The sequence below is a fragment of the Taeniopygia guttata genome, chromosome 15, assembly GCF_048771995.1.
Source record: "Taeniopygia guttata chromosome 15, bTaeGut7.mat, whole genome shotgun sequence".
Taxonomy (NCBI): domain Eukaryota; kingdom Metazoa; phylum Chordata; class Aves; order Passeriformes; family Estrildidae; genus Taeniopygia; species Taeniopygia guttata.
Window position 1 is genome coordinate 12,788,552 of NC_133040.1, and position 22,044 is coordinate 12,810,595.

General features: G+C 46.2%; 1 protein-coding gene across 2 annotated transcripts in view; it reads left to right on the forward strand.

Annotated features, from left to right (window-relative positions):
- Positions 1-22,044, forward strand: part of TMEM132C (transmembrane protein 132C) — a 171,508-nt gene that overhangs the window by 38,512 nt on the left and 110,952 nt on the right. For both annotated transcript variants that reach the window (XM_072936253.1, XM_032751330.3), the window contains exon 2: positions 12,975-13,863. In XM_072936253.1, the coding sequence (XP_072792354.1) occupies positions 12,975-13,863 (889 nt within the window). The remainder of the gene's footprint in view (positions 1-12,974; positions 13,864-22,044) is intronic.

Below are 22,044 nucleotides of genomic sequence, written 5' to 3' on the forward strand. Positions count from 1 at the left end.
TGTTTTTTCTTATCACCACTGCTTCCACAAAGCATCCCTTAGCTCTTGATCTCTGCAGGTTTCTGACCTGGAGTTTTGGGAAATACAGTGTATTTAAAATAGTTTAAAATCTATTTCCAGCTTGTTTCATTTGAAAGCTCTTGGTGCTGTAGGCATATTTTGTCTTTAGTTCCCCCCTGGGAGGAGCAGGGCTGACAGAGGCCCTTGGGGCAGCAGGATTTTTGGCAGCTGTGGGTTCCTCGTGCCTGCTGCTGTGTGAGGGGAGGCTGGAGCAGCGAGGCACCAACCTGGCTGGGACAGATTTGCTCTTTACCTGTTCTGCTGTGCAGTAAATGAGAGCAGATTTTTGGCTCCGAGCATCTGTGCATAAATTCCATCTGAATAGGAGGCGAGTTATGAAATGAGATCAGCTCTGAAAAGTAATTCTAACCACAGCTAAGATTTTTTATTTTTTTTTAGAAAAAGGAATATAAATGGCTACCTTTTGAGCAGCCAAAGAAAATCAGGCGCTTGTGTAGGCTCTGAGATTTTGTACTGATCCGTGTTAAGTCTGGTTTGCTTGGAAGGGTGTTTCAGAGTGGGTGTGAGTTTCTGCATCAGGAGGATGGATGGATGTACCTGAGGCTGGGCTGAGGGCAGGCACAGAGTGCTGTGTGACAGCTTCAGCTTGAGCCCCGAGTCAGGACTGGGCTTCAGAGGAATGTGTGATCTGCAGAGTGCCTCTGCTGGAGCTGCTTCTAATTAGTCGTTTTTATGAGCTCCAGAGTCAGACAAAAATGAGGAGCCCTCCCCTCGTGTAGTTTCCTGTTTGCTGGGTGCATGTAAAAGAGATCTGGCCCTGCTGTATGTTAATAATGAGCTGATAATGTAAGCCAGCTGAGCGATGTGGAGTTAGTCTGGTGTGCTGCCAAGCGGGAGGTGAAAGTTCAGGAACTGACTCATGTTGCCAAGACCTGGTCCTGTGGAGAAGGGCTGCTCATTAATAGATTGAGTTTCTCATTAGGGCTACAGAGCATATGCTTACAGCTTTTGGGTTGCAGGCTGAAACCCAATCCCAGTAAAAGCCTGCTGAACAGAGAGGCAGATTTACTGGTAAATAAAGGATTAAAGGAACACTTGGCAGGGTTGTTGGACTGGAAACCTGACTGGCCTTTGAAGATTTCTCCATATTTTAGGTCCTCCCTTTAAATTTATACCAAGAAGAGACGTGTTCTGCTCTTTACCAGGCAGCCCAGAGGTCAGAGCTTTCCAGAGTCTGCTCTGTATCCAGCAAGGGTAGAAGATACCAATATCTGTCTTCTAAATCAATGCACGATATTGCCTTTAAAGTACAACCTCCCGTGTAAGTTGTTAGCTCAGAGGAGCCTGGTGCAAACAAGGCTTCCCTCCCACACCCCCTCACTTGGAGGCCTTGTCTGCACAGAGAACAAGACTCTGCATTAGTTTTCAGAGCAAGCAGCTCAGCATTTACAGCATCTCTAAAACTACTCTTGTTCTCTTTGGTTTTTTGAATGAGTCTCCAGCAAACAGGCACCACTGCCTGCTTGGGTTCCAGCCTGTGACGTTCATTACAGCTGGCTGTGAATGGACTTCATACTTGGCTAAACAGCTTCAGCAAACTGAGATGCAGACAGGTTTAAATGGACTTGCAAAGGGGGAAAAATACATTTATAGCAGTCCAAAAGCCCTGCAGCTGACAAGAGTGCTAATACAGTACTTTGGGAATTCAGGATGGCATTAGCTTTTTATTTCTTTATTGAAGGAAAAATGATCCCTGTGAAAGTTTTGATTATTGAATGTGGATGATGTAATGGCTTTGTAGCACTCTGCCTTAGCTGGCAAGGGTTACCTGGGGAGACAAGGAGCCACGAGGAGCTGCAGGAGAGGCCTTGGAAGCTGGTCAGGATGGTCAGGTTCCTTTTCTTGTCATGAATTGGAGTCATTGCTTTGTTAGCTAATGAAGGAGACTAAACTGCAGGAGTGGAGAGAGCCCTGAATTTTCTGGAACCCCTCTTCCAGCAGAAGGGTTTCCTTTGTTCCTGCCTGCCCAGGAGCACAGGCAGCTTTAATCACTGCAGGAATCCTGTTGTCTAGATGCAATAGCCATGCTGGAGCACAGGCTGTACTGCAGCCAGGTGTCTTTGCCTGGCTCAGATGTGGCCAGTCAGGCTGAGAGGCAGTTCAGGACTTGGATTTACAGTTTATCCTGCAGAAATGAGCTGTGCTCGTGGGTGTATGCACAAATACATGTTTTACCTGTGCTTGTGCATGCAGCACCTTTCCTTGTGGTGGTACACACTGTTGCTGTTGCACAAAGAACTGTATTATTCCTTTTACATTAATAAGAACAAGCAGAAAGATTTTTTTTTTCCTAACTCCAAAGCCTCTGTTGAATATCACAGAGCAAGACGTGGTTGTGGAGCCCACCAGGAGCTGCGATTCACTTTAGAGATGGAATTCCTGCAGCAGAGAGGCTGCTGGGGATGAGCACCTTGGCTCAGTGTGATCACAGTGGGCAGGGAGGTTGTGTCACCCCAGCAGTGTCACAGCTCCTGCCTGGCCCTGGGCACGGGGTCACAGCCAGGTGACAATGGGGACAGCCAGGTGACAATGGGGACAGCCAGCTCCTGCAGCCTCCCCAGCCCTGAGCGTGCCGTGGTGTGCCAGCAGCTCGCTGCCAGTGGAGCCCAGTGGTGAAATCAGCTTTTATTCAGCTTCACCCATCCCCTCCTCCAGGCTCTGCCACCAGGGCTGCTGTGGCTGCTGGCAGCAAAGCCCAGCAGCGTGTGAGGGGACAGCAGACATTGTATTGAGACATCTCTGGCCAGACACATCAGCCCCTCCATCCCTCAGAGGGCAGATAAAAACACTCCTAATGCTTAATAACATACATTTGGAGGAGATCTTATGTAAACATATTCAGTGAGCCCTCATTAATTTCCCTTTGGAGCCAGGCTGAATGAGGATGAGCTTCAAAGAAAGGAAGAAATTAAATTTGTTGTTAAGGACTGCACATGTTGGAAAAATGGCAGGAGGCACTGTGTGTTTTTAGCTGTGTGAATTAGGGATTTGTGGCAGGGACGTGGGGGAGGAGGAAGGTTTGGAAGTTATATTGGGAAAGGATAAAAATAGTGCTTAGAAAATGTATAGCAGGGCTGTATTGCATTGATTTGCTGGGAGCTCTCAGTGATTCTTGAGCACAGCAGCACTTTAGGAGCACAACACATTCAACCTCTTCAAAAGATGGTGCAAGTCATTTGCTCTGTGCAGTTTTGTGGCGCTCAGCATAACAAACTGGCATCCATCATTGTCATTTGTCTTTGCCAATGACTTTAAGGACACTTGAGAAGCAACAGGAAGGTGGGATTCTGCTTTCCACCCGCTCAGAAAATACAGAATTACCCTGTTGTGCCCTCAGAGCTGCACAGCCAGCTTTGCCTCTGGCATTCCTGCCCTCCCTGAAGTTGCTGCAGACTGTTGCTCTGCTTTGAACATAAATTGGATCCAGGTTCTTGTCTTCATCCTAGGCAGGCCTTTATCTCTGGCTTCTGAATGTGCTCCTTTTATATAATCTTCATCTTGGAAAGAAGAACTTGGTCTCATTGGCTTCTGCATCCTAATTCCAGACCTGGAATTGCCAGAAGTGTTCTCCCAGACACTTTCCTCAGGGATGGCACTGATGGAGTGTTTTGGTTTGGCCCTTCCTGGGCAGGTTTTAGCAAGGCAAATAAAAGATTAGAGCAAATAAAAGATGTTAGAGAGCGACTTCTCAACCATCTTCTCTGCCTTAAAAACAGAATTAAAACCACGTGTCCATCATTCTTCTGCTGCATTTTCTCACTGTGATTTAGCATTCTGTCAGATCTCTGGAAGATTCCCTCTTCTGGATCTCATTTTTCCTTTTGTAGTTTTGCCTTTCCCCTTCTCACTGCCAACACCACCAGCACTTTGTTCTCCCTGTCGTTTCTGGCCCCACTCATGGTGCTGGTGTGGGGAGGAGGAGATGCCAGAAGGGCTGGGGCTTGATGAGCCCCTTCCCTCCTGCTTCTGCCCCTCAGTGCCAGGGCTGTGGCTGCCAGGGAGAGCTGGGCTGCCCCCACAAAGCTTTTGGGTCAGGACAGGACACCTGAGAGACAGAATTTGGGGGCTGGGGAGTCGCTGCTCACCCCTTTGCTCTCCTGGCAGAGCCAGGCTGCTTTAAAAACAGCCCTTGGAGGTGCTGGGAGCACAAACACCAGTGCTCCAGCCATCCCTTTGGATTAATCCCTGGGAAAAAAAGGTGTTTAACCAGATAAATTTCCGCTTGGTTTCTGTCCTGCTGCTCTTCTGGAATGATGAGTTGCTTTGTGCTCTGTGACAAAGAATTACTTGGAGGTTAAAGGTGATGCCGAGTTCATTTCCCCAACAGGCAGGGCTGTCCCCCACCCCCTCAGCCTCGTTCCTCAATTAATCTTCTCATAAATCCTCATTGCATTTTTGAAATGGAGATGATTAGCAGGGCTGTAGCCAGGATAGTGAGATATTCTGGCATGGTTTAAATCACAGTTTGCATACAAGCAACTGTTTAATACATGCAAGTATAAAAATGTGCATGCATTGCATCTGTTGGTGCTCCAAATTCTTCCATGAAGGAGAGGAGAAAGTAAGGAGGATAATTGGCTGCTTTACTCTTAAATTAGATTTAAATTTTCATATAAATAATAAACTTTTTTTTTTTCAAGCAGCAATTAAAAATACTTTTGGGTCATTGCTGGTATAGCACATGATGATTTTCCTGTCTTTTATGAAACTTTATTGATTTACCCAGTGATGAAACTTTCTTGAGAGTGGAATTCTGCAACAGTTAATGCTGATCCGAGTCAGTACTTCCAGGGTCTTTTCTTCTCTGTGATTTAGATGTTTTACACCGAATTTGCAGATTCCAGCAGCCGCCAGGCAGCGGAGGTTGAGGCTTTGGTTCCCACTCGGAGAAGCTGCCAGACTGCAGTGTAATCTTGGCAGCTTTTGCTGCCTTGCGTGCCAAGCTCCATCCATCAGCAGTGAGGCTGTTCCATGCCCTCACCTTGGTGCTTTCACCCACGCAGTGCCACTGTCCCTGCTCCCCTCTGTGCCCAGCTCAGTGTCACTGCCCCAATTCCTGCCTGCACAGGGGGAAAAGTGATTGCAGCTGCTGGATCTTGAGTTACTGAGGTGGGATGGGAGGTCTGAAGGGATTTATTCCCAGCAGAGCACAGGACCCTGGCAATACCAGCCCTGAGAAGGGAGCTGGCATTAGGAATGTGCTAAAAGTGCATTACAGACCCCAGGGAAAGCCTGGCTCAGGTCTGGTTCTAAGAAACCCCTTTTCCTTTCCAGCCTTGGAATTGCTCACTGCAGGTTACACCTGGCTCTTTGAGAGATCTCCCTTGTACCTGTGTGATGCTGGGTCTCAGTGTGGGGCAATGGGAGATAAAGTCCTGTTGTTCATGTTGCTGGCTGGCTTTATTTTTCATTAGTACCTATTTACAAGCAAAAATTCTCATTTTCTTCCTGGATGCTGAGGGGAGGAACATTGTAATTCGTTTATTGAGTCCTCTGGATGCTCCTTCTATGCTTTTGCAGCTGAAAGCTTCATCCTGTGCAGCTCTGAGCTCTTTGATACTCTTGGTTCTTGTTGGTTTTCATGGCAGTCAAGAGTGCTGAGCAAATTGCCCCATTGAGGCTCTAGGAGCCTAATCTCTCTTTAAACAAGGAGCTGGGCAAAGCAATTCAGTGTCTAAACAGAGCAGTGAGTGCCTATCAGCATCTGACAGAGACTTAAACAGCAGTGGAAAGCACAGAGCTATTAAAAACTGGAGAAGGAGAGGCAGGACAAGTAATTGATTCATTGCCAAGGCCAGAACTTGTTCAAGTTTGTAATTTACATCTTGCATGTTCCCATTTTTATTACACTTGAGAACTTTAAAAAAAAAAAAACCCAAACCCGACTAACTGTGATATTCATGTATTTCAATCATTATGGCATTCTGGCCAAACTTTAAAATGTTGTGGAGGCTTTGGTGAGCCATCCTGTAAGGTTAAATTTGCTACATCCCCTGCAGAGAAGTGTCTTTCACAGAATTGAGCTGCCATGAAAATGAGGGTTCTCAGCGGTGTGTTTTCCATGGAAGATGGGCAGTGCAGGTCTCTGAAAGGTACTGCTGAAGGGAGCAAATACCAACCCCACTGTCTGCTTTCCCCACTCTGTCACTGCCACTGGGCTGCTTTTGCCTGCTTTGAAGACCAGAAAAGCCCCCAGACAGACAGTGTTTTATGTGGCTTTTTGTGTGATGAACTCAGCGTGTTTTTGACTCACAAGTCAATCAAACTGAGCGATGGCTTCTCTGATTTCACCCCAGAGAACCTGGCCTGCAGAGGTTTCCTGTGGCTACCATATGTTTCTGATGGAGCTGGCAATAAACTCCAGTCCGTAAATCCTGCTCTTCTCTCCAGCTATCAGACAGGGCTGGCTGAAGTGCTCTGTGCTTTGCTCTGGCAGTGCTGACACGATGGATGGTGCAGAATCTGTGGATTCTGAGGATGAGGAGAGCAGGGCTGCAGGGAAAGGCCAGCGGGTGGCATTCTGCCCACCGTGTGCTGCTCACAGGACACTGACATTTGCAGCCACAAAACCTAAATAGTGTTTGTATTCAGGCAGAAGTTTTCCAACCCTTTTCTCTTAACAAAAGCTTTCGTTAGTGGGAATTGGAGTTTCAGGTATTTATCTTTGATTCCACGCAGCAAACTGGCTGAAATAGGTCAGATGGCCTCGGCACTGGAGACAATTGGGAATGGCAGCCCTGGGAAGGGGGAGCGATTCCGGAAATCTTCCCTGACCTTTGCATGTACACTGTTGTTTTACAGACTCTTAAGGTCATCAGCCAGTCTGAGAAAACCATTTATAGATTTCAGCCCTGAATGTCAGACAGTCTTTGACTAATGCAGCTCTGTGAACAGAGGGTCAGAGAGAACACAGACCTGGAATAAAAGAATATCTTGGTATTTTGCAGCCAAAGGGGGTGGTGTGTACAGAACTGCAAAAACCATTGGAGGCTGTTATTAAAATATTGGAAACGCATTTCTGATGTGCAGTTTTCTGAGAGTTCTGTGTTTCCAAAATAGACTTGAAAGCTTCTCTTTCCTGTTGGTGAAAAGGCTGTGCCTCACAAGCAGCTATTTGTGGTTTATACACGTGTCTGTTGTGTTGGTAATCCTGAGGAAAATGGAACAACCTGACAGATGTTGGATAAGGCTTTAGAATGCAGAGGTCTAATCCTGGCTTCTAATAGATGCACTAAACCAAGGAGTTTTACATGTGGTTAATGACCCTGCTCTGGATGGGCTGCAGGGCAGTGCAAGCATTCTGATCACCCTTTTCATTCTGGCTCCAGCATCTAGCCATGCTCTCTTTGAAATACTTTTTTATCCACTTGGAGTTCCCATCATTTCGTTTTGGTGACCATCCTGTTGTTTTTGTGTTTTCAAGGAGTGCAGAGGTTGCTGGAGTACCTCTATTAAGTGCTTGTCATGTTCTGACAGCTCTGAAATGTCACTGTTCTGCCTCTGCTGGCAAAGAATGGGGCAAGTTCACTTCTGTACTAAATCCAGGATTGTCTGTAGGACTTTAGTGAAGGTTTGATCTGTGGTAATGTGCAAAGGATAAATTCATTAAGGATATACTCTCAAAATGGGAGAGAAGTCTCTTTAATAGAACATTACTGCAGTTTTTCATTTAACAATATACTGAATGAATGAAGTTAATCTCTCCCACTGAAATAAAATAGGAAATTGTTCACAATAACTGATTATAATGTCTCCCAACACTCTTTGCAATGTGGTTTAATTGAGCTCTGATCTAGGCTAAATAAGACTGTGCCTATATCTGGGCTTAAAATATGTCTGGTTGGTTACCAGCCTCTGGACTGCCATGTATGTGAATAGGAATATCCCATTTCAGATTCATCTGCAAAGCCCTGCAGGTACAAACCTATCCTTGGACTTTGACTTCAGTTTAGGGAACTCTGGATTCAAAGAAGAACAGCTAAAATAATTTTGTTAGCATTAATTTTGTTTGATGAAATTTCCCTCACCAGGTGCTCACAGAATATTTGATAATAGTCTGCAGTTTCCCTCAAATGTTTGCTCTGTGGATTTCTTTGCCAGATTTGTTTGCAGGGTTTATTTTTAGTGTCACAATTGGTCATCATAAGCATTTGACACTGACATTGCCTGTGTGCAGTTAGTCCAGGGGTCCCTGTGACCCCTCAGAGGGTGGGAGCAGCTCTGACGGGCACCCCTGAGGAGCTGTGGCTCCTGCACCTGCCCTGCCACCAGCTGATGTTTTGGAGTGCTCACAGAATTCAGCTTTTAAGCCAGAAGGGAGTGTGATCTGCAGCTATCCCTGTAACTTGTGCAGAGAAAAACGTGCCTGTAAGGGGGATCCAGTCTGGGTGTGAAGACATGGACGAGCCCTTGCTCCCTTTGTTGCTGTATTTTATCAACCTCACGGTTCAAAATCTGTTCCATATCCTGCATCTGAGCTTGTTTGGTTTAAGATTCCACTCAGCCTTTCCATCAGCAAAATTTCTTATTTCTGTAAGGTAAGAAATGGGAACTTGGAGGGGATGAGAGTACAGCTGAGGTCATCCTGAGGTCTAAGTGAATGTATTTGCTGAGCTCTAGTTCTGAGCAGAACACTGCTGCAGAGATTTCATACACTGAGAAGTCACTAAGTGTGACTGAATGTGGTGCTGGCACAGAAAATTAAGGGAAAATGAACCAGCAAACAGAGCTGTTGACATTTTTGAGGTGAAGGAAACATTTGTGCTGATTGAAGTGAATCCTCCCCAGTTTCATTCTGTTCTGCAGCTGCTGAGCTGGAATATGTGATTTGCTCTGCAGGAGCAGGACAGGTTTGTTGTGGAAGATGGAGTCAGAAGAGAATTAAGGGTGGGGATTTTTTGAGGGCATGGTTTGTGTCAGGTGCTCATCTGGGTGCAGGGGCAGGTGGGAATGGGTGTCCATGGAAGGAACAGGGATGACCTATTACAGCATTTGCAGGATTTTAGCTGATGGTGGTGCTGTAAATAATATTAGGTGAGGTTTGTTTCTTAAAACTCTGGTGGCGTGGAAGTGGAACAAAAATTAAAATCAGTATGGTGCAGCATTCAATGATAGCTAGGTTCAGGAATGAAGGAGAGGTAGTGGTAAAGCTGTAGGAAAAAGGAGGGAGAAGATCCTGCCTTAAAAGTTACAGAATTCTTGGTGGGAGCTCCAGCTGTGCTGGGGTTCCAGGAGAGCACACAGGCACAGGAATCTCTTCAGCTCTTTTCCTCTGGCTTGTCTCCTGCAAGGGACAATTATAAATGTGCCTCTGAGGGCCAGACAAGGTGCAGGGAAGGTTCTCACATCACTCCTCTGCATGGGCAGATGTCTTCTGCTCCTCGCTGACTTCCCTGCCCAGGAGCTCTGGCTCAGGGCACAGGCAGATGTCTGCCTGGAAGGCTCAGGGGCTCATCCAGCATCAGCACTGAAGATCCGTGGCCATTGGCCACTAATCTCCCACCCAGGAGCTAAACCCTTCATCCCCTGCCCAAAAGGAGGTCACTTCAAACCAACCTCATAAAAGAACAACTCCAAGATATTAAGCTTTTATGACTGTTCCAGTGAATCCAGCGCCCGGGGCTCCAGCTCCATGTGAAATTACCCCCAAAGAAAATTCCTCCTATGCTGGAATCCAAGAAATAATAAGAATAATAGAGATCAGAAGTCAGTTTCCCATCCCATGAGCTCCCTGGGTTGCAGGAATTTGAGCTGCTCTGTCACACTGGAGCCAGTGATGTGCTTAGCAGATGCCTGCTTGGGTTCAGATGAAGTGCTGCAGAGGCATATGATGCCAGAAGAAGGATTAAAAAGTCAGCAGGCTGTTACAAAGAAGAAATAATTACTTGTAAGCCTTCACTTTTGTTCTTGGCTAATACTGGCTTTGTTTGATGGTTGTTAACCTCTTCCATGCAGGGCATCATCTCTGGGCAGCTGTGACTCCTGTTGGCTGATGGAAAGGGGTGTAAAGTACTTTAAAATGCAAAAATCTATTCCAGAGCACCTGAAAGCACTGACAGGCAGAGCTGCTTTTTAAAAATTACTTTTTCGGGTAGATAAAGTAAACCCCGCTTAATGGTTGTTTAAAATAATAACTTGTGGTGTGAAACTCAGGAAAACCCATGGTGTCTTGTTTAAATAGATTCTCTGATAAATTAAAGAACTTTGCAACTGAGCTGATCAAGCATACAAAAGTGTTCTCTGGAAATGCTGGTAATTAATTATACCAGGATGTGGAAGTTATTGGGTAGAGATGAAGAGAATAGAACAAATCCCTTAAGTGATGGCCTGCAGTTGCTGATGCATGGTGTTGGTATTCTAAAAATAAAATGGACAATTTAAACTACCAGTTTGATCAGTAAAAGGTTTAAAGTGCTTAAATAAATTGTCTAAAGTACAGTCTTCAGTATAGAAGTATAGGAGTCCATTATGTATGGTATGAAAGTGGGTGGAAATCTTTAGACTGCAATAAAAAAAAAAGTGAAGCTTTTTTTCTTTCTGCTGTCAGTCTGGCCACATGGGTTTTGCTGTTTGTGTTCAGCTTCTTAAGGCAGAAGTTGTATGACTGCTTTTCTTAATATTGGGCCAAGTCCTGCATACCTCATGCATGTGATTAACCCAGGATAAATGAAGTGCCTGCAGAAATGAGCCCACTGTCTGTCTGAGGGTAATGTGCTGCAGCAAAAGTCCTGGGAATTGCACAAAAACAGCTGCTAAGTCTCAAGCTTCAATCCTGCCCAACAACCCTTTGAAATCACAGGACTTCACTTGTCTCTGCAGCCCGCTGAGATGATTTCTGATTTGTGTGGCTCTGTCGAAGGCAGGGATTCCCTCAGGAGCAGCGGGGCCGTGTCTGGAGAATTCCTGGTCGTGGAAACCCTTCAGAAAACTCGTGAGCTCCAACCAACCCGTGCGTCCCTCACCAGGAGTTCCTGTGCTCCCCCAGGCACAGCCCTGCCTCGGGTACCACGGGGCTGCTGGCTGAGCAGACGCCAAAGAAAGCAATTCTTGTTGGTCACCAAGTCCAATTCAGTAGCCCAAGTGGCCTCCAGGAGATTCTTGTCCAGCAGAGCGGGTGTTTCAATGGAAAGAGCATTGGCATCTGTTACGGAGGGTGTCAGTGGCTGCTTTTGGCAGAGGTGGGCAGGTCCCAGCAGGCTCATCCAGGGTGGGTGAAGGGGCTTCGAGAGGAAACTCCAAGGGCATCTCTGGGTTTTCCTCTTCCCTTGAAAGGTCCGTGGTCCAAGGTGGATGTTCCCTGCATTCCTTTTAGCAGTGTTAGAGCACTTTGGTGGAAGCCTGACAGGCTCAGGTAAGGGAAATCAATCAGCTCAGGAGGTGGCATTTGTAAAATCTTTTCCAGCAGAATTAAACCGTGTGCCAAGGATTGGAGCCTTGCAGGGCTGTAACAGTGGGCTAAACTGATATTTTATGTTTTAGATGTGATTCTGCCTGACAGAGAGGGTGTTGTGCTGGTAATTCACGGGTTCTTTTCCTTTTTTCACCTTTTCATTTTGTTTTGTTTAAATTTCTGTCCATTCATGGCTGTTTGCTCAGTTATGAGAACAGTTCCATGGTGGTGCATGAATTAAACATGAGTGAACACATCTTAATTCCTTATTTCAAATTTATGGCTGCTGTCCTGTGAGAATTCTGATTTCCTCATCCTCTACATTTGTCTCCTTCTTTTCCTAATTACCTCACACCTGCCTCCCAGAGCTCTTCCCTTCCCTGCACTCTGGCATTGCACACTCCACAGGACTGCAGTGGGGTTGTCTGTCAGCAGCCATTTGGTGTCATGACAGGTATTGATTGTTTATTCATTACTTGAAAACATTTAATTAAATTTGACTGCATAATTAGCACGTTAGCAGCCAGACATGCCAGGGCAGCAAATGTGACTTGCAGACACCCCCAGGCTGCTGCCCTTTGTGAGGAAGGTGGTAAGACGGTGTTTCTGTGGGGTGCTTTGGGATCCTCAGGGGTTCCTGAGTTCCAGATGAATCTCTGCATTCTGTGTTGTCCTTGTGGTTACCTTTATTCTTTAAAGAGCTGAGCCTACACAGAGCCTTAAATCCTGATTCTGGTGGGGTTCCCTGAGAACCCTGGAACTGAGGGCAAGCTCTTTTCTCAGTACTCCAGAAGTCCAGCACTAGGTGTGTTTACCTTTTGTACCTATGGCCAATGCCTTCAGCAGGAGTTAAGGAGAGGGGTTGTAAGACATAATCAATGTGTATTTGAGTTCTTCTCCACTGTCACCTACCCTAATTTAGACAGTACATTTTGCCTTTCAGCAATGTGGTGTTAATCTTAAGAGGAAAACATTTAGGTCAAAAGGGATCTGATGTTCAGCTGAAATTTGAAATTGGCCAGCACATGCTGGTTCTCTCTGTGTGCATCTTACATATCAGTACTTGAAATACTTCTGGGTTGTGATGCCCATCTGCATTTGAAGAACTGAGGGAATTGTCAGTATTTTGCCGCAGAGATACGGACTGTAGTGCCAGAAACAGTGACACAAGAGCAAGGTTACGTGACCGAGAGAGTGAAGAGTCCTTGGAAAAGCAGTTTCGTTGCACCTAGAAGAAAAGCTCCCTTTGGTCCTGCAGGGCTGGTGACTAGCAGCCCTGGGGTTGTTAGTCATTGGGCTCTCCTGACATGCTGCATTTTATTTTCTTTTCCAAATGTAATGCAGAAAAGAATTACTTGTATCTAAACATGTAGCTACTCTGTGAATGTTCTTTGCATGGAATAATGCTCGTCCCTAACTTACCAGGTGGCTCCATTGAAGTTGTGCTAAGTGTCCCTTTGAGTCCATAAGCAGACTTTGTCTAACTCACCTTTTCTTTTATTAGTGACAGAGTGTCGAGGGGTCTTGGACAATAATCAGCGATTTTCGTCACTACCAACGTACCTACCTGTGAGCTATCGGCTCTTCAACGCCGAGACATCCTTCTTCCTCAAAGAAGCCAACCAGGACTTGATGAGAAACTCCAGTTTGCAGTCCAGGGTGGAGTCATTCTTCCCATACAAAGCCAAGAGGCCACCCATGTTAAACGCCAGCTACGGCCCCTTCTCCGTGGAGCAAGCCGTGCCCCAGGACCTCCTGCTGGCTTCCAGCTCTTTTGGATCCACCAACACGTTCACTTACAACTGGAAGCTGCAGGCCTACATCCTGAGCACCAAGATCTACCTGAGCAAGCCCCGGGTGCAGGTGCTGTTCTACGTGGTGGGCAGGGACTGGGACGAGCGCAGCCCCGCGGAGCGGCTGCCCTGCCTGCGCGTGTTCGCCTTCCGCGAGACGCGCGAGGTGCGCGGCAGCTGCCGCCTCGGCGGGGACCTGGGGCTGTGCGTGGCGCAGCTGGAGCTGCTGCCCGCCTGGTTCAGCCCTCCGGCCGTGCTCACGGGCCGCAAGAAGCAGATGGAGCAGCCGGAGGGCAGCCCCGTGGAGCTCTACTACACGGTGCAGCCCGGGGACGAGAAGGGCGAGTGCACGGCCGAGGATGTCCGCAAGGGCAACGCCATCCGGCCCGGGAAGGATGGTGTGGATGAAAGCGTGTCCCACCTGCGGAGGATTGGCTCCGTCAGCCTCTACCGTGGCCAGGAGGCCTCCCAGCTGACCGAGCTCCGGCTGGACAGCAACGTGGTGGTGTGGCTGCCCTCCAAACCTGTCAAACAAGGGGAGGTTGTGAATGTTTACGTGACCATTGCCAACAACTCCACGGTGGATCAGTTCATTCTCAGGTAAGGAGGTTGGCCGGGCGTGTTTCTGATGCACTGACACACAGAGATGTTGGGGATGTTGGATGAATCTCAGCTGACTTGAAGCTGATTCCCACTGAAGGTTGCTCCTAGTTGCTGGAATATCTTATTTTCCTCTTTGCATGCTGCGAAGAGGATTGAAAGCCCCGTCACGGGGAGGTTTTTACGTGTCTGCTGTGCTGTTTATCACAGGCCCGTGGCGTGCAGCAAGGTACAGAACCGCTGCTTTAGCAGGGCCGTTCTGCGCCGTGACAGACGGCGAGGCATCACAAAACTCCTCTGCTTTATGGTGCTTTTAAAATCAGGGTTTTATTGCACAGGCATGGAGTTTGAATGTAGAAAAACTTCAATTACCTGCTTTTCTGTAAGTGTTCTGGCAGAGCTCGCCTCTCCCACACACAGAGTGGTTTTGTTAGGAGAGCTCTGTAGGGAGGGTTTAACTATCCACTTGCAGTTAAGCAGTGTTTGTCTTTGGCAGCACATTTGTCCTTTAAATAAAGCTCAAGGTGTTTGATATTGCTGCTGCCTGGAAGGGGCTGTTAGAAGTGAGTGCCATTATTTTGGACAGGAGTGGGAACAGAGGAACTGCCTTACTGGGTCAGATCACTTCCCTTTTATTTTCATTTTTAGCCGTTTCCCTACCGATCAGATGAAAATCCTTTGAGGATGACAAAGACTGGGAAACTTGTTAATCACTGAAAAATTTGATGTATCTTTTTTTAACTTGTTACCAGGCTTTAAATTCAGTGGAAATTTCCACGGTGATAAGCAACAATTGCTCTCTAAAGCCTCAGGGAATCAGTTTCCCGAAAGATTCCGCACATGAAAGAATTTATTTCTAAGGCTTATATGAATTAGATTAATACATAGTTGACAACCACCGAGGAGAATAGCCTTTAGAACAGGAAGTGTCGCTTGGCAGATAAAAGGCTTTTATTTGAAAAAGGGGGGATTTTAGTCATCCCAGAACCGCTGTGGTGTTTGCAGCTTTGGTTAAATTGGTGAGATAATCTCCCAGACACCTGTTTACTGAGTGAAACCTCTGTGCTAGAAGTGTTTTCTGATGTTGCTACTTCCCTTCTATTGAAAATCCCTTTACACAAAGTAGCAGAAACAGAATACTTTTGCACGAAACAAACACAGCAGTGGTGAAAGAAGAAATCCAGAGGCAGTGAGCTGGGTGTTTGTTGGGTGAACGGGAGTGGGGATCACTCTCTGAAGGTCCTTGTCACTGCCTTTATTTTTCTGAAAAGGGAGTTGAAGATAAACAAGCCTGTTGAAATCTGGGGCTGTGTTTCTTTGCTCAGAAAAGAGTCTGGCTGAGAGGTGCAGGAGACAGAGGTGGGAATGTGGGGTGTTGGTAGTTGCCTCTGTGACTTGCTGTTATGGACAGAGAAGATTGCTTTAGTTTTAGGAACATTTATCTGGAATGCACAGTCTGACACAAGTTGGTGTATTGGTGGTTCTGTGCCAGCACAAATGCAGAGCTCAGGCTGTGTTCTCTTGCTGGAAAAACGCTTCTGGTGGAAAGATGATTTGCATTTTTGCTTAACATTACTTTGAACCAGATGTAGGAGCACAAGAGGCTGAAAAACTAAGATTTTTTTTTTTTTTAAAGTGGCTTTTTCTCCCTTCCAGTGGGGATGGGCAGGTGGTTGTTGTCCTCAGGTGTAGTGCAGGGCTGTCTGCCTCTGGAAATCAGCCCTGCTCAGGAAATCAGCGCTGTTCTCCTCCTCTCCACAGCCAAGGCAAGAAAATGAGTGTGAGATGTTCCAAAGCAGTAATGGATTTGAAATCTCACAGCCATGGTGGGCTCGTGGGTCTGTGCAGCTGCCAAGGCACGAAATGGGAGATTTGCTTGGGGTGTACAGGAGCTCCATGGAAAGGAAATGAATTAAAAATAAAAGGTTTTTACTGCTTTCCTGCCAGTGCAGGGGGTGGGACAGCTGACCCTGCTGGCAGAGGCTGTGTGGGACCATCCCACAAGTTGTGAACTCTGTTCTGTTTGGAGAGGTTCTTCCAGTGGCACTGATGCCTGGAGAGGTGGACCTGGAGCAGAGGCTGGACAGAGTTAAATTAATCAAATAGGGATTTATTGAAAGGCCTCCAAAGGATGCACCTTGGGCAGCACCAGAGCCCAGCTGTGGCTCCACCCAGGATGATGGCATGTCACGAGTTTTCACACTTTTATAAGTTTTGGTCCATTTCCATATTGGGGTTCATTGTCCAATTCCAGCTCCAGGTTGTGCAGTCCCACCCTCCCAGTTTGCTCTCCTCAATTCTCTGTTGTTTTACACTTTGGGGCTGAAGCTGCAGCGGTGTCCTTGGTTCTGAGCTGGAAAAGGATTGTTGTGTGTGCTGAGCTGGTTCTGGGCTGGAGAAGGATTGTTCTGTGTGCCTGAGCTGGTTCTGGGCTGGAAAAGGATTGTTCTGTGTGCTGAGCTGTTCTGGGCTGGAGAAGGATTGTTGTGTGTGCTGAGCTGGGAGCAGAGCTGTGACACTTTCTATGGAGTTCAGAGCCACGCACCAATGCAGTGCAGTGCAGATCTGGAAAAGATGAGAGCTCACACTGAGGGCATCAGCAGAGGGCTGGTGAAAGGCTGGCAAAGCCAAGTGGAGTTTCCCATTCTGTGGTGGGAATTTGATGTCTTCAGTGCAAGTCCCGTGGTGTGGAAGGGGTGGAGGATGAGCCAGGAACCCGAGGAGTGTCTGTGTCTGCAAAGAGAGCCCAGAGAGCAGAGCAGCCAGGGAATGGCAGTGCCAGTGCTGGGCCTGCCCAGGGGCCCCTTTAACCTTCTCCGTGGCCATTTGCCTGCTTGGAGAGAGCTGTGTGCTCTCCTCCTCTTGGGCTCCCAGCAGAGCAAGCCCTACATCCTATGACATGCACTCACATTTAATCATCCTAAAGAAAAACACACCACAAATTATCCCCGGGCACAGTGGGCTTGTTTATTTTCTGCTCCTTGTATATTATTCATTGAGGTATTGCAACATGCAGAGCTGAAGCAAACAGCATGTGAGCATTGCTTGGGGGGTGGGAAATAATAGCTACAAATCTTCTCTGGCAAAAGGGACAGACTGGTCTAAATGACCTCATAGCCACAAATCATAGCATTTGAAAGTGTGGTCTTAAATTGTGTCTTCATTCAGAATCCTGGTACTGTATCTCTGAAATTACCCCTGTCCTTGAATTGTGTCTTCATTCAGAATCCTGGTATTGTATTTATGAATTTATCAGTGTTCTTAAATTGTGTCTTAATTCAGAATCCTGGTATTGTATGTGTGAATTTATCCATGTCCTTAAATTGGGTCTTAATTCAGAATGCTGGTACTGTATCTGTACATTTATCCATGTCCTTAAATTGTGTCTTAATTCAGAATGCTGGTACTGTATCTGTACATTTATCCATGTCCTTAAATTGTGCCTTAATTCAGAATGCTGGTGCTGTATCTGTGCATTTATCAGCCCAGGAGGATGAATGACTGGTGTGGCAGGGACTGAGGTGGGTTGTGCAGGGTAGTACATTAATGTGGATAAACACAGCTCCTCCTTTCTTGAACCCAGGGAGCACAGGACAGCTGTAGGAGCAGTCCAAACCATCCTGAGAGGTTGTAGGCCTTGTTCCTGTCCTGCTGTGTCACCTCTGGTAGGTCTTTACAGGCATTTTCTACCTGCAAAACAGGAAATGCAAACAGCTGGTCAGCATCACCCATTCAGCCCTTTGACTGCAGGACTTGGATTTCCTCTCATGGATGGGTTTCTGGTTTGCCTTATGTTATCAACAATAATATAAATGGGAAAATCTTGATAAAAGAGCTGAAGGAATAGAGAAGGGGGAGGAAAATATTGCCCTGCTTTTCTACCACTGGATTTCTGGGCTCCCAAAAGAGAGGTGAGTTACACTTGCTGCTGATGGTACAGTGAGGAAAATTACTGTTACCTCTAGCAGTTGGTAAAGTATGAAGGAACAGAAAGAAGCATCAATACATGAAATAAAATAAAAAAAACCACAGCAATTTTTAAAATGAAGATCATTGAGGTCTTGTGTTCTTCCCAGAGCTGCCACAAATTGAGGAGGAGACTGGGGAGGGGTGAGAGGGGCACAGGGCAGCTCTGACAAGGCTGTCCTGTGTGCACTGCATTTGTTCTGCAGCTCAAAATGCTTCTCCAGGTACTCAGCACAGCGAAAGGATCCTGCCAGCTGTGTCCCATGCCATGGGGTGGCACAGGGGACTTGGCAGAGCTCTGCACAGCACGGGGCCAAGCAGAAGGGGTGGCAGTGCTGAGTGCTTTCTGTCACGCTGCAAGGTGCTGAGCCAGCACATAACCTGATTTACAGCAGCTATTGAGCGGGATAAGTCAAGAGAAAGGGGATGAAGTTGTTACATCCTGATTAGAGAAAAGAGGTGTAACGCAGGAGTGTTTTTTTCTTCCCTTTAGGCTTCTTATTAGAGATTTTGCAGGGCAGCTCGCTGCACCTGGAGGGATGTAGGTTGTAATCAGTGCTGCCTTTGTCCAGCAAACGAATCTACCCAACACGATGGATAATTAGGAGTAATAATAAATCTACAAATTGGATAAGGATAAATGCAGTGAGGAAAGCTATTAAACCCACGAGCTGGGACAGCTTTTACATCTCAGTGCCTAATGAGTATTGACAGCAGAGCTGTGTTGGGTGGTGCTGGCAACAGCTGAAGGACCTGGAGGAGGATGCACGTAATGAGCAGCAGCAGAGGTAGAAAAGGTTGTTATGGTCATAACATCTGTGTAAGTGCTTGGGAATCTCAGTATAGAAAGACATTTTGGAGGAACTGGTCACAAAAAGGGGCATCTTCAATCCTAACTCTGCCGGTTCTGCATGAGAGAGCTGTTTGAGCCTCCCCGGGGAGTAAACCTCTCCCAGGAGCTCGGCACTGCCCTCGGCTGTGCCAAAAAGAGCCAAAAATATTAACATTTTCAAGCAGTTCCTGTTTGCTTTTAGATACTGACATTTTCATCTTAGCATATGACAAAATAGCATTTACTACCCTGAAATCTGTACTTAATTGTTGGTTCATTAGTTCCTGACACTCTGCAGTGTGGTGGCATCATGGCAAACACGAGTGACATTGTAATGAACTGAAGTTGAAGGTATCAAAACATACAAACCAGAGCTGGAATCACTGTAAATTTTGTGTTAACCCAGAATTTGGGATGCATTATCCCAAGGATCTGTTTTCCATGGTAAATGGAATGCAGTTTTTCAGCTCTGAGGTGCAGGGTGATGTTTTTTTTACACTGATTCATATTTAAAACCAGCAGAGCTTGGAGTGAAATGAAAAGAGAGTTTGGTGGGATGCTCTTCTGGATGTATGTGTCCATCTCCAAACGGCAAGAATTGCAAGGAAACATTTTACAAGTCCTATGCAGCTTTGCATTGCTTAAATATTTAAGAGTCATTTCACTGCATGAATGCATTTCAGGTGACATCTGAAGGGAGAGGAGTTTGATCCCCTGGACTTGGTTTTGTTGTCTCATTATTTCAGGATGTGTTTTAATTGGAAAATTGAGTTGTTTCATGGCATTGGTAGGGCCCCTATAGCCAGGTTCTGGTCCAGAGTTGCTCTGGAAAAATGCCCAGAGGTGTGAATTATGCCTTGAAGGGGTTTTATATATTTCATTGATGAAGGTTTATGTACTTCACTGTCTGGTGTTCAGCCTTGTGGAACTTTAAATCTTACTGATTTTTTGTTTGTTTGTTTTACTTTCCCTTCTGTAGAATAATGAGTAACAATTCAGCTACACACATTTACAGCAGAGCAGGTCATTGAAAGAGAACTACACTGGGGGATTTTGGTTTTAGCAAGTGCTGAGCTACACCAGCACCTTGCAAGTGCTTTGTTGAGCTTTCTTTCTCCCAAGTAAATTCATAGCAGTGGTGCCATCAGCTTGGATGTTCTGCTCCAGTAAGCAATGGGGGCAGTCTGCTGGAGCACTCCTCATTACCATTTACTAGAGAAGTGACACACCAAAGGGGGAATATTTCCCAGTGCAGCTTTAAAAAGCATTTGTGATGTAAAAAATACTACTTCAAAGAAGGGGACTGGTTAATGCTATTTTGAGAGAGTGGCATGTGCTCCAGTTTAATTTCATTAGCCCTTAGCAGGCACTTTTCAGGGACATTGGTGTCACACCAGAGGCAGCTGGGCCCTCCAAACTAATGACTTGTTCTCAGAGCTGCTAAGCTGGGGAGGAGGATGTCCTTTAAACATCTGAGAAAGGTGTTTCTCACCAGAGCAAGGCAAGGGAGGGAAGGGCTCACTGTGCTAGCAACGAGTCTGCTTTAATAAAGTTTTAGACAGAACTAATAATTAGCTTGAAATTGAAGCTACCTAGAAAAGAGAAAACAGGCACTCTCCCCTGGCTCTCTTTAAATGCCTCTGAAAAACTGCAGTGCCTGAGCAACCTTTTGAGCAATTCTCCAACAAAATGTACTCATTACCACTGAGAATACCCGATGGGTTTGTGTTAGCCAGCTGATTCTGTGCCCCGTGGAGATCGGTGGCTGATGGAGCAGCCCTGAGCTGGGGCAGCAGCTTTGGGGCCAGCAGGGTGTGAGTCTGTGGGTCCGAGCTGGGCAAGTCCCGGGGGCTCCCCTGGCCGGGGAGACCCTCCTGGAGCAGTTCTGGGGCAGGAGAAGCAGACACACATTGGACCTTTTCGGTCTTCAGCTTCTGTTTATTGTTACCTTATCAAAACTTCAGCACACTGTCTGCACCCAGACCTTGTGTGCCTGAAAACAGCTCAAAAATGGCCAACAACCTCGTGCTGCAAGGGCTTTTAAAGTCTAATCAAAACTAACCTACCCAATTAAGGAGTGACACCTAAATTATTTTCCTTACTGACCCCTAAATGCCGATTTTTCTACCCAATTACAAGATAGTACCTAAACCCAAAAAGAAAGAGGAAGAAGAAGGGAACTCAACACCCTCTGTCCTCCATACAAATATTTATGTATAAATGTGTATATACACTACTATGTATAAATACGTGTGCACTATATACACCTATATATAAATACATATAACTACATATAAATAAACACATATATAAATGTTGTATATAGATATACACTATATATAAATATATACATAGTGAATATATGTATATTTATAAATATATTCTCTGAGCTGGGTCCTGGGCTATCTCCATGGAACTTTAAAGAAACCTGAACTAGATATAAACATTTCAATTTAAAAGAAAAATATATATACTACTATATATAACTATATATATGTATATACATAAATATATATAACTGTAAATAAATAAATGTATATAACTATATGTAAATATATAAGTAAATACAAATATAAACATATATATATAATATGAAATGGATTTGGACTTTTGCACTTCAGGCTTGTGTGTTTGAAAATTTTTCCTAACGTGTTGATTGGAGAAGTGGAAGAAGTGGCTGAGGGCTGTTGTAGGGATTGGCTGTGAATGGGAGAGAAGGAAATCAGAGAGTTCCTGGCTGCTGGTGCTGCCTCCCGTGCTGGAGCCGAGAGCTGTGTTAGCTCCTGGCAGAACCTGCTGGAGTTTGGGATTTGTGCTGTTCAAAGCCTGGCAGAACCTGCTGGAGTTTGGGAATTTGTGCTGTTCAAAGCCTGACAGAACCTGTTGGACTTTGGGAATTTGTGCTGTTCAAAGCCTGGCAGAACCTGTTGGAGTTTGGGAATTTGTGCTGTTCAGATCCCCTGTGCCTGGCGCTGCCCGTGCCATCCCCTCCAGCTTGGCTGGTGCCAGGCTGGTGCCAGGTTCTGGTCCCCCCTGTCCCTGTCCTGCTGCAGAGCCTGCAGCCTCTCTGCCCAGCTCTGAAGCCCTGCAAGGCTGCCTGGAGATGGGTTAAGGCACCATCTAATTCCTCTGTAGACTATTAGCCACTTGTACAAGCATTAATTAAATCCTTGGTTCCCTGCCTAATTAGTGCCAGTGGTGGCTCGTTAGAAGATCACACAGCGTGAAACCCCAGCGCTCCCCAGGCAGGGTGAGGAGGGAAATCCCACTCTGCTGGGAGCTGGGTGGAATCAAGAGAATGTTCAGTGGCTGTGATCTGCTGCGTTAGGGCATCTCCTGGGAACCCTCAGGGCGATTAGCTGCCAAGCTGTTGGGTCCCAGGG